General features: G+C 44.5%; 1 protein-coding gene across 4 annotated transcripts in view; it reads right to left on the reverse strand.

The window, feature by feature from the left end:
- Positions 1–13,234, reverse strand: part of NTM (neurotrimin) — a 943,759-nt gene that overhangs the window by 395,504 nt on the left and 535,021 nt on the right. For 3 of the 4 annotated variants that reach the window (XM_077756520.1, XM_077756519.1, XM_077756518.1), the window contains exon 1: positions 6,263–6,905. In XM_077756520.1, coding sequence (XP_077612646.1) covers positions 6,263–6,429 — 167 coding nt within the window. In that variant the 5' untranslated portion in view covers positions 6,430–6,905. Of the gene's footprint in view, positions 1–6,262; positions 6,906–13,234 lie in introns of those variants that run through there. The other variant, XM_077756517.1, reaches the window with a different exon arrangement.

Genomic DNA, 13,234 nt, shown 5'->3' on the forward strand with positions numbered 1-13,234 from the left:
GGTGGTTGCACCAGATCTCTGCAATCCTTTCAAACTCAAAAGACAAAAAGCAACATTTCTGCAAAGCACCTATGCTTGTAGGTAAGGAACGTTGAAGAACCAGGCTGTCCTTCGGTGCCCCTCGCCAGGCTCCCATGACAACTGGCTTAATCCTTTCTCCTTCTGCCCCATGCTTGGTTGGGTTTTTAGTTTTCCCATTTTAGTTTTTGGCTCCTCAAAAGGCTGAGTATGCTTCCAGGAGCCTCCCTCCACAACCCCATCTGTCTATGCTCTTCTGAGCCACAGTCCACCGGCTGGATGCCTGGCAAGCCCCGGAGGTGAGCACACAGTGGTTGATCCTGGGAGGAGGCAGTGCAGTCAGAAGAGCACATGCTTCCGGAGTGGCATTGCTATTCTGAACGAGTTAACTCATAAAGAATGGATCGATAGTTACACCACGAGACAACCACTGCTAGCAAACTCCAAAGGGAGAGAAAGAAGGATGGGCAGAAAGGTGCGTTTCGGTGCCCCTCCTTATCTTGAAAACGCTAATCTCCCGGAGGTCCATCTGGGCTTGAACACCTCATCAGAGAGGAGCTCTTCTTCAGAGGCTGAAGGGTTGGGTAGGGAGGTGACCTGGCAGAAAGAAGGCAAGTGTCATGGATGCAGCTTTGAAATAACTGACAACTGATGTAGTCTATCTGTGTCCCTGACAGAAAAGCACCGGTCCAATTACTGATGTGTAACTGTAACTTCCTCAAGAGCAACCTCACACAAGAGCAACCTCACACATCTGTGCAGCCTGATCAGAAATGACAGTGAGCCAGTAACATGTCCAGGGTAAGGACAACATAAGACAACTAAGAAAAAAGGACAGAGAAGGACAAGGAGAAGAAGACAGTGGTCTCAGATTCCCTTCATTCAGTCATGCAACAACTGTTTACTGAGCGTCTTCTATTTGCCTACCCCTGCGTACATAGTGCTGAATAAGAGCAGGTACCTATTATCAAGAAAGTCAAAGTCCATTTGGGGAAGACATATCATAAACACATAACCAAATATATGAGTAGGAAAATTTCAGATACAGATCACGGCTCTGAAGAAGAAAAAAAAAATCCAAGATGAAATGTCAGTGTAAGACTAGTGCAGGTGATAGGGATTATTTTGACTTGGGGTGTCAGGAAAGGCTTTAGTGAGGGGTTTCCATCTGAGCTGAGGCCAAAATGATAAACATCTGTCCATGGGAAGGTCTGGAATAAGGGTATCCCCAACAGGGAGAACCACGAATAGAACGCCTCTGTAGCAATAATTCATTTTCTACTTTCATGAGGTGGAGAAAAGGCCAGGATGTCTGCAGCAGGAAGATAGGCAGAGCAGACACTCAGACTTTATTAGAAAAATCCATGGGCCAAGTCATATGCTGGATACTGGGATTCAAACATGGAGAAGGCATTATTCTGCCCTCAAGAGGTCACTGAGTAGCTGAAGGGACAAAGAGACAATCCATCTGGTATCAAGTGAAATGGTAAACATTTAACATGATATGAATAAAGGGCCACAGTTTCCTATGTTTAGAAGGGGACTCCATGGGTTTTCTCACATATCAAAATCACATTCTTCTGTGCTATTCCGTGGAGTTGCTATATCAAAATCCAACTTCAATCTCATAGATTTCTCAGATCTTTTCTTCTTAACTCATCTAAACAACAACAACAACATTGTGCACTGGCAAAGCCTACAGTCTAGATATGTGACAGAAGGTACAACTCAGCTTTTGATACTTACTCACTTCGCAGATGATCCCAGGGAAATAATTCACTATACTATTTGTTGCCCTATTGGGGAAATCTATGATAATACGAAACACATTCATCAGAATTGCCAAGCGATAGGTGGATACTTAATGAAAGCTCTCCAGTTAATGACATCCACATAGTTGGGGACCTCAGGCTATCCTGCTCCTCACTTTTTCCTCAGTATTTCCACAGAGAAGCCCAGTCCCATCCCAAGTGAAAACAGGATGTTCTTTTCTGACCACACACACACACACACACACACACACACCACCCATTTCCTGATGGGTACACTCTGCCTCACCTGTCAGTTACTTCTTTGTCCACAGCCCAGGCTTTTGAGTTGGACTCAAGGCCCTGGAGTATGAAGTCCAAGCCTCATGCCTTTACACCCCAAAACTCAGTTCAGGACCCTTCACATAAGAACCACTCAATAAACCTTTGTTGGTTGGCCACAGCTGTATTTTAAAGTAAAATGATGGAGAAATGCAGTAAAGAGAGAAGTTGGATATAGGTTGGGGGATGTTTTTGTTTTGTTCCCATTCACTTTGTCTGTTCCGTAAACATTTGGGAGTACACAGTGCTCACGATATTACAAGGTACAAAATCTCTGCTTTCTAATAGCTAGCTGATCCCCATTGCATGAGGAGAAAGAACACAGAAGGTTCAACATCATTGCAGGAAAGGGTCTAAGCCAAAATTACTAGAGGAGACACTAAGTACCGCAAGGAATTAGAACACAGAATGCAGTGGGGAAAGTGTAGTGTACAAAATGAGGGAGTATAGTCCTGAGTCAGCTTCCAACTCTGCCACTTACTACTTGTGTGATATTACCTAATTTCCCTTTTGCGGGCCTTAGCTTCTTCAGCAATGAAGTTGGGAATAGTTAAGTCTATTTCAGGGAGTTGTTTAAACATTGAATGTTACTATGTATACAAACTATTTAACACATATAGTAACTGACCAATCATTGACTCTACTAGTCATCTTATTAACATTATGATTACTACTGCCTCATAATCTGGCTTCAAGACTTCCCACCTGTACAATCTTAATCAAACAATGTAAACTCTCTATGCCTCAGTTTCCTCATCTGCAAAATGGGAATAATAAGAGCACCTACATCACGGGCTCTCTGTTAGGGTTAAATGTTTATGTTATGAAGCTGGACTACAGGTAAGATATTATAAAAAACAGACCCCTCCCTGACATATAGCAAGTGCCCCCTAAACCTTGGTTAATGCCATTATTACTATATATCCTGTTTGACATAACCTCACCCTTTTTAAAAAAAAAATATGCATACACACTATCAGCAGGAGGGCAGAAAGGGTGGGAGAATGCAAATTGTTTGGGATTCTTTTCAGGCTGTCAATGGCAGCCTTGGGTGAAAGGTTTCCCAATACCTCCACAAGGATCGTTAGCGCTAATTGGATGAACTAAAACATTTTTTAAAAGTTTCCTCACATTAGAATCTGCTGTTGAAGCATTCCTTCTTTGAGGACTGGAAGAGATCCTCAAAAAATAAAACTGGTGAGAACAAAGCAGAATAAAATAAAACGAGAGCAAAAAGTCCTCTGCTGGTTGAGAAGTAAACTACAAGCATCGCCCCTGTCACCCACAGCAATGTGGTGGTGGCTCTCCAGGGCAGAGTGGAGGCCCAGAACACTTCCCTAGTTCTATTCTGTGTAGCTTAGTTGCATGCTGAATGAGAAAAGAAGAGAGAGAGAGAGAGGGAGAGAGAGAGAGAGAGAGAGAGACTGAGAAGGAAAGAAGGAAGGAAGGAAGAAGGGAAGAAGGGAAAGAGGAAGCTAAAGAGGTAAATAAAAAGAAAAGATCCACATAAATACACAAAAAAGAAAAAAAGCACCCAAAAACAAATATTAAAAAAAAAAAAAAACCCAGAGCCCTGAGACACTACGCTACAACAAACTAGAATCAGGTTTGCAAATTTAGCAGATTTTATGCGAACAAAATACATTCTGAAATTCCTAACTGCTTCTTTGCACACCAAATTACAAAGACTGTGTTTGAGGGTTCAAGCACTCCAGCTCCAAAAAAGAACACCCCAGCATGGCGGACCTTGCTTGTTCTAGTGCATGAGAGCCTGGGAAGAATGAAGGTTATCCTGCTGAGGCATGAGCATCCTTTGTGCAGGTCATTTGATACACCTTCTGCCTGATTCACATCCTAAATCAGGCCCATGGCCAGTGGCTCGGTGTCAGTCACATGCTAGCTCCTCTAATCCCTGCCCTAGCCACTGGAAGCATCTTCCTCCTATATATCATCACTTAGACATTTAGTCCCATTCTGTGCGGCTGGCACAGAATGGCAGGAGATGTTCTAAGAGGGCCTTTTTATACCATGGCAGTGTTGGGTCTAGAGAGGAAGCCCCATCATATTCCATGTCCTCCTTCTACACCCAAATAAGACCAGAGCAGATGTGAAAGTGCAAAGAAACATTAGCGCTTGAAAGAGACAGGGACAGGGAAGCCCAGAGTGAGCAAGAAAGGCATGGGAGGAGAGATAAAAAGAAGCAGCTAGTCCATGATAATGCAATTTTAAAGAGAAGCTGTTTCCAATAAAGACCATGCCCTGGTTAAGCATCTGCCAAATTCAGCCACTCTCTAGAGAGTCTTGATTCTCAAGAGCCTAGGCGGTTGCCTTCTGAAGACCAGATCCTGGCTCATTCAACCCCCCATCAAAGATCCCCCTTACAATATGGGACCATTGTCTATCAAGGTCCCTTTGCTATCTCTTTATCTCCAAATGTCCACAGAGCTGTCTACCTTCTACCTTCTCCTTGAAAATACCATCCCATCTGTTTCTAACATGCTCTCCATGTGACAATGTCTCTATTTTATCTCTTTGAGACCACTCCTTGCAGCTAAGGGTTAGGGACAAAGGAAGCATCCAGAAAACACTAAATTCATCATCGTATTGTGTGGAGACTTCATTTTTGCACTCTCTTTTAAGCAGTCTGGAATCACAACATTTGTATAGCTTTATGACATCCCTTGACAAAGCAGATACAGTAATTGTGGGGTGGGAGGCTGTTAGATAGTTTAACCTTTGTCCAAAGTAGTCGCTGAAGAGCTTAGTGGAAGAGGGGAGTTTTCTGAGCCAATGGGTAACCAGGAGTTCACTGGGTCTTTGGGGGTTAGCTCTTCAAAGACAGTGGAGCACAGGATGTAGGCCTTCCATGGGTCCTTAAGTCACACACTTCCTTTGGCAATATCCTGACAAGTCAACTCTGTATTGCCAGTGTCCCCTCCTTGACAGTTCTTATCCTGTGGACATCTCCTTAAGAGTACCATCCACAAACAACGCAATTTTAAAAGAACAGTTGCCAGAGATAAAACAATGGCCACCAGCCCCGAGGGTATCTTTCCAAGAATCTTCAAATGCAAAGGATGGTAATATTGCCATGTTGCCTTGAAGTCAGCTCAGCAGTCCAGTTTGGAAAACTTTATGGAAGAGGGCATATTAAATCAAAGAGAGGCAGAGAAATCATTCTTCTCATAAACCTTCTTAACTTCTGCCTCATGCTGACTCTCTCTAAAGAGTAAGATTTCCCATTTTAATCACTAATTCTCTGTTACCCTCTTATGAGCGATACAGTTCATAGACACTGGAAATGGTGTTAACATGTCAGTAGGCAGGGTCATCTGGGACATAAACTCGTCCCACCTTACACAAAACATAGCCAAGATTCTTCTTCTCCTCCTCAGTTTCTGTAAGCCTTAACCCCAGAAACCAATCAGGATCCAACTCAACACTGAAATATCCTATCTGTTCAGTAGATGAGTTTTGCACACACCACTTTAGTGGACAAAACCAAGAGGGAACAGCTAACCAGAGTAAATGATATTTTCCACAGACAAATCAGACTCATCTCCAGGACTTCAGTCTCTGAAAGCCATATTTCGACAGGAAAAAGCATGTCCTGCTGCCCACCAGCTCATGGCATGGAGACACCCCAGACACAGTTAAGCCCAGGACAAAACATCAGGTCTGCCAGAATACAGGAGCCCACTGGCAATTCCCCATGGCACAGGCAGAGTGAAGGCATTCAAACGAAGCAAGACTCGTCCTTCGGGACTCATTAACTTCAGAGATGACTATTCATGCCGAGCCCCAGCCAGGTCCCCAGTCACCATGGCCACCAGGTTTGGGCACACACAGTGTCCATGCCACTGTCCTCAATCTCAATGACTCCCTGCCTTAGCCGCCCCTCATGCTTACCAAGTCCTGAGCCAAGGAGGCCAGTTTTGAGAAACAGCTCATCTCCCCATACTCTGAGCGTTTCCCTAACACCACCACGTTCCCGGGGCAAAGCGCTCCACCATGAATCACCATGAATCGTGCAGCCCAAGGAACCAGCGACCTCCGTGCCAGCTGCTCCAGCGCACACACCTGCACCCCTGCCCCTCTCCCCCCACAACCCGTACAAATCATTGTCAATTCATAGAAGAGAGACAGCTCCCTACCTGAGGGTGGCGCTCTCCCCCTGCCGGACCGTCACGTTGTCCATAGCTTTGGGGAAGGTGGCATCTCCGCTGCGCACGGGCACTCCTGTGGGTACAAGGAACAGCAGCCTGAGAGACACGACCACGAGGCACTTCCAGGGCAGGAACAGGTACCCACAGACCCCCATCCTCGACAGCCACAACTTCCCAGAACTCCGGCAGCGGCAAGGCACACACCCCCGGGCGAGCACAGGAAGTGGGTGGGGTGAGGGAGCGAGCTCAGGGACCGAGCAGTGAACTAGCGGCGACCAAGAGGCGCGAGAAGAGAAAAGCGCGCAGACTCCTCCAAGTCTAATATTCCTCCCCCAAATCCGGCCTCGGGTAACCAGTTTCCACGGAGGACATCCAAGGGGGCTTCCTCGGTGCTGCTTCGGCTGGGGAAGATGGCCAAGAAAGGGGAAGCGCAAGGCAGGTGCAAAGGTGTGGGCACGTCTCAGGAGCCCCTTCTTCCCGGTAGCAGTTCTGACATGGCACTTTGGAGTGGAGTAAGCACTTTGGTACCAGAGGGGAACTAGGGGTGGGTCAGATCCGGCTCCCCAGAGGTGGTCTGCAATTCCTCAGTTCCAACAAGGGGAAATCCAACACTTTCTTTGTAAGTTTCGGAGGGAGGATCGCCAGGAGAAAAACAATCCGTAACAATAGCCGAGATGGAAAGTGGGGCACGCTGGGGGCGGCTCCNCCAAGGCGAGGAGTTTAACCATTTCCCCCCTTGAAGAGCTGTCACTTCCAAATTAAGAAGAAAGGCAAAGTTACCGCACAATCTTAATAAGCCCAAGACATCTTAGAAAGGGTCACAAACTAACTAGGAAAGGAAAACCCTGCAGCATGCATGCATGCACCTTTAAAATTATCAGATTAATTCCATTAGCATTTAGAGTAAATTCAGAGTGTTGGAGGATGCTTTAGAATAATCTCATTTTTATTCAGCAGTCAATGCCCACACCACCGCCACCCCCCCAAGCTACTTCCCAACACCACCGTTCTAAACAGATCTTCCATATACAGAATAAATGCAAAATCATATAAGTCTCTTAGGGTGTACAACTAGCAAAATCGCATCAAAATTTTGGTCAAGTTCCGACACTAACTTACATTCTTTATTCTTGTTTTGTCGACATTAAAAGATGCTAGCCCTGCAAAAGTGCTCATTCAGATGAATGAGTGTGAGCCACTTGCTTTATTTATACTGCGGACTCCCAAGTTTCCTGGATTTCACAGTCTTGCAGAGCTGATTTCAAATCATCTTAAGAGGTGTGTTTTTCGAATTCTTGAAACCCAGGGAAAAACTGGTTTAGCCTCAGTTCCTGTCACTTCTCTCGGGCTGCATACCTACATTTTAATTTCTCCCCTAAGTCCTGCTCTGATAGAATGCAGTGCATTCCCCTTCCTGGCCTGGCCCCTGAGCAAACCAGCCCACACCCCTGTGCTAACTAACTAACTGACATGCTTTCTCCTCAGGGACTTCCAGATCTAAGCCCTCTACACCGAACCAGACTTTTCCTGGGGATAGACAAGAGGGAACCAACAATGACTTTGTTTTTTCTCCCTCAACTTTCTATCAGATCCAACCCAGAAGCTGTTTTTTTCAATACCTGTTAAATAATAAAAAGGATGTTCTTTCCCAAGTGCATCCAGCCAAGACCAAAAAGACTGAAACATTATAATTATAAAGGTCCCGGTGCCAGAAAAGTCCTTACACCTTGCAGGTTGTAACCACTACTTGCTTGGAGATAATACATGTGTTAGAGCATTTTACCCATCATCCTGCCTCACCTTACTTTAGACGGGTAGGGAAGGAGGCCGAGTTTGCAGATGTAGGACCCATACTTCAGGGTAACAAACAGACTGAGCAAATGTGGTTTTCTCTTTTAATAGTTAACCAGAAAGTGGTCAACCATGAGAAGTTGAGCAACTTTACAGTGAAGATCTCAATTAATCCATCATTAGGGCTATTTTTTCCTCATCTCCTCTGGTGACTTCTCCTGAGATTAAATTCTCAGGGAAAGCCACCTGCTGCTTTTGGCCAGTAGGGACCATTTGATATATAGCACCAAAAAAATCAATTGTCAGCTATGCCTGCAACAAATGGCTTTACTATCAGGAAAAAAAAGAAAAGAAAAGAAAAGAAAAAGAAAAGAAAATGGCATCTGTGGAGAGGAGAGTTTTGTTTCTATTTTTTAAAGAAAAAAAAAAAGAAGATAAAACTTTTTCCTGCACCCATCCATTCTTGCAAGATCCTATTTTATGTCCCCTTTACGATAGGAAATTTTGGAAATAGGAGGTAAAGTGTGAGATTGTATTTGCTGACTTACACTCTGCTAAATTTGGGGTTCTTCTTCCCCTAAGGCCAACGAGTTACCTCTAATTATCCATCTTTCCATTTCCCCCACCCTTCATGCTCCCCCACCATCCCCGCTGTGTACACACACCTTCACTACCTCAGCTGGAAATAATTACAGTGTAGAGAAGGGAGAGGGATTCATTCTGGGCTTTGGAGTCATTTCCCTACAGGCTTGGGAATGGCAAGGATGATTCCTTTCATAATAAATTCTAGTCCTGGCTCTTGCATCTAATTCCCAAGTAGGTACAAATGAGCATTAGTTTTTGCATCTGGGAATGTGGATAATGACAACAACTAGCCTTCCCTAGAGACCTACATACATGATTAACTCTACAGGAAAATACTTAGAAATCCATTTAAGGTGGAAGATGCTTTATTAATACATTTTGCTCGCTACCACTTCATTATTATGACTGGGCAGGAAAATAATTCTTCATACGGGCTCTTTAAGATGTTCATTTTATACCAGCCTGCATGTCATTGATCTAAGACAGTCAAGCCATCTTTGTCTCCGACTGTGAAGGGAGGGTGCTAGGGGCAGCATCTGCCAGGAAACCCAGCAGAGCTCAGGTAATGCTCAGGGCGGAGATAGAAAACCCACTGGCAACCTCATACCTGTTCTCTTGGTCAAGGGGCCCAAACTTTATTCACAAATGGAAGTTTAGAAAGTGGTGAAAGACTAGGGATGCCCGTGCAATTAACAAGGCAGAATCCATTTCATCTGAACTCCTTATTGAAGTTGTTTGAGTAGATGAAGCTCAAAATCATATGTCAACTCCCTGCCCATCCCCTAATCCCTAAATATAACCAACACTTAGTGGCTTATCTTATATCCTGTCTCTTCCTTCATATAAACCGCTAGATTTATTTTATTTTTCCCAGCATATCCAAGTTAATGAAAAAGGGATGACAGTCAGAGCAATTTCATTATTTGTGTTCTTTATAGAAACGACTTCCTTTCTGCCTCCTGGAAAGCAACATCCTAACAAGCGCCCACCTCCACCTTCTTCCCCCCATCTCCCTCTCCTTCCTCCCTTCCCTCTTGGATACACATATACTGTACACATAAATCAACTTGTCACAGCTTGTCTCTGTGCTGACAGCTGTAATTGCTTCAGGTTATAAAAATATCTATAGGACAATGCCTTTCAAGCTCACAGACACACACACACCTACACACACACTGCCCGAGCAAAAGAAAACAATCATACTCCCTTTAATGATCCCATGACTGCAAAAGGGGGGAGTGAGGGAGCTTTGCCGTGCAGACCCCAAAGAGCTGGCAGGCAGGTGAGGAGACAGGGTAGAGGGAGGCTTCTGGCATCAGCAGCATCTACGCACTAAAAGCAAGGTTGGAACAGGAAAGAAATTCCCAGGGAAATGGAAATCAGCTGTTGTCTTTGTTTCACTCTCTGTTACCTACAGCAAGCTGGGGTTAGCTAAAGAGCCATGAATATTCCACGTACACAAAAGACCAGAAGAAGAGCACTAGCTTAAGAAATGCCAGTTCTGCTTCTCCGTCTCTAAAAAGGCTAAAGGCCCCCCTCTCCTGGTAGAGATTCCAAACAGGAGCTCAGGCGGGAAGATGAGATGCAAGGCAGTTACAGTGGTGTGGCACTGAGCAGATATTGAAAAGTTTAATCAGAGAAGGTGGTGTGGATCTGGATAAAGGAATGTCTCTAGGGGAGCAGGGATGGGCAGGACTCTGGAAAAACACATGCTATTCTTTCCTCCTATATGAATAGAAGATCAAAATAAAATCGTTGTTCATCTGGGCTAGAGTCCAGCACGTTAGGATTTCAACAGAAAGAGCAAAAGAGCAACTTTAAGGAGGGGAAGAAGCCTCTGAGGAGAAAAAAGGGGTCACGAATAGAGAGAATAGAAAAGGAGAGCAGGAAGAAGTGGCAAAGGTTAGGCTATCTATGGACTTTGAAAAGCATGCAACTTTCTAAGAGGTACATAAAGGGGAGAGGTGGTCAGAAGAATAATTGGTAGGTAGCTGGAAAAGTAAGGAGGAGCACAATGAATGATTAAAATCAAAGCGCCAAGAAAGCAAAATCCAGGTGCCTAAAAGGGAACATCTCATGAGCCAGGGGTCTTTGGGGCAGAATCTTTACTCACTTAGGTTTCGGGTCAAAATAAGACCTTGGAGTCACAGAATCACAGAACTATATGATCAGAGGAGACCTTGGAAGATATTTTGTACAATCCACTCATTTCATAAGGGGGGGGGGTGTTGAACCCAGGAAGGAGGAGTCATTACTGTAGGGACACAGGGTAATGACTGGTAAATCAGAACAGAAACTCAGGACTCCTGGCTCCTATTCCAGTATAGCTTTCTGCTACATTTGTCAGGTAAGGACACTGCTTAAGAGCTAACTAATAAAATATCTCCTTTGGCTGCTTCAGCTATGGGCAAGAGAGAGAACTACAAAGGAAGTGATACTATTACTTCCCAGAATACCTCTGGGTATCCAATTATGCTGTTGAATTCAGCGTATGCAGTACGCATTGACAGGTAGACTTTGAGCTCCTCCTAATGTACCTGAAATCTTGTGGGAGTTAGTGACACAGAAATGAAAGACATAGCCCCAGCCTCTGATTTGCTTATAGTCTTGTGTTAATAGGTTTGGCAGTAGTTTTATTTGTATTTACACTCATGAATTTTGAAGTCATCATGAACTCAACCCCATGCTCCCTATGAACCCTTGAGAATATTCTCAGTGCTAAGAAAAACAAACTGGGGGGTGCCTGGGTGGCGCAATCAGTTAAGCGTCCGACTCTTGATTTCTGTGCTGGCAGCACAGAGCCTGCTTGGGAATCTCTTTGTCCCTCTATCTCTCTGCCCCTCCCCTGCTTGCTTTCGCTCTCTCTCTTTCTCTCTCAAAATAAGTAAATAAGCATTAAAAAAAAAAAAAACAAGCTGGAATATACCTCTCTCTTAGAATCAGTTTGTCCCATTAGCTTGTCCAGATTTCCAGGCACTGGCCACAGTTTCCTAAGCTTTATTTAAGGTGACATTAGGAGGAGAGGAGGTAGTCTCAAGTATTTATAAACGTAAGTGAGAAATTCATCTATACAACAAACAGGCATTTAGTATACACTAAATGCCAGCTCTAGTATAGGCAGGCCATTGAAGCTGTGAGTGAGAGAGACAAAAAAAAAAAAAAAAAAAAAAAAAAGAGCCCNTCAACATGAGCCTCACCCTCATAAAGCACACTGTCTAGCAGGAGAGACAGATAGTAAAGAAAAAATTTTAAAAAACAGTGGATACAGTTGTTGTAAGCATTGTGAGGGGGAAATAGAAAATATGTATGACAGAAGGGTCCTATGGAATCTGGAAGATCAGGAAATGTTTCCCCAAGAAATGACTTTAAACTGGGACTTAATAGCGAGGAGATGAAGGGGCAGGTGGTGTGGACAGGAACATCATTGCAGGCAGACAGGACAGAAGCCACACAGCTCAAGGCGGGAAGGAGCATGGGCAGAAGCTGCCTTTTATATTCTCAGATTGTCCCCATTTAAACTAAAGATATGTATGTGTGAGGGGCTCTGTTTGAACATCTCCAACTCTTCCAGCATTCTGTATTCATTCACTTATGGATTTATTCAGTACAAATGCATCCGTAAGGAATGACCATGGGCTTTGGAATCAGACAGACCAGAAGTCAAACACTCATCATCTCCATTACTATCTGTGTGACCTTGACTTGGGGAAAAATCCTCATTTGTAAAAATAATGGTAATAGGGGTGCCTACCACAGAGTGTTGGTGTGATGAAGAAATAAGACAGTAGATGTAGAGAGCTCAGCAAAGGCCTATTACACACACTGCAGGAGTTAAAACGTGGGAGCCACCATGCTTCTGCATCTGGACTAGCAGGGACAGAGGAGTGTCAGGCCTGATATTCATTCAGAGGCAGCCCGCTGAGTGCAGGCTTGTGAGCACCGTGAGAGTACAGATTCTGAGAGAGAGGTTTCATCACAGAGATGGAGCAGACGCTTCATGCTGAGATGTGGTCATAAAAGGAAGTAGCTTAGCCTTAAAACCAGGACAGGAAGAGGGTGACCCTCCAGCTCCAATCGTAACGTCTCAAACTCAGTGCTCCACAAAAGCACGCAGGATATAGGGCTGTGGGAAATAGCCTGTGTTTGGGAAAGAGAAGACAACTTTCTCTTCATGGGGCAGCCTGGGAACTTTTTTTTAAAGTTCATTTATTTATTTTGAGAGACAGAGAGAGTGTGAGCAGAGGAGGGGCAAAGAGAGAAAGAGAGAGAGAGAGAAAGAGAGAGAGAGAGAGAGAGAGAGAGAGAGAGAATCCCAAGCAGGCTCCAAGCAACTAGCGCTGAGCCCAAAGCAGGGCTCAAACCCACAAACTGAGATCATGACCTGAGCCAAGATCAAGAGTCAACTGCTTAACCGACTGAGCCACCCAGGCACCCCAGCCTAGGAACTTTTATCTGTCTTGCTTCTACATATAACTGAAAGGTAGTGAAAGAACCTGAAGACAAGACAAGACCTCTCCTTCTCATCTTTAAAGGAGCAGTCCCCACTCCTTCCACTCTTTCCACAAACCCTTATGCCCTTCTTTG

This window comes from Crocuta crocuta, unplaced genomic scaffold, assembly GCF_008692635.1.
Source record: "Crocuta crocuta isolate KB4526 unplaced genomic scaffold, BGI_CrCroc_1.0 scaffold172, whole genome shotgun sequence".
Lineage (NCBI taxonomy): Eukaryota > Metazoa > Chordata > Mammalia > Carnivora > Hyaenidae > Crocuta > Crocuta crocuta.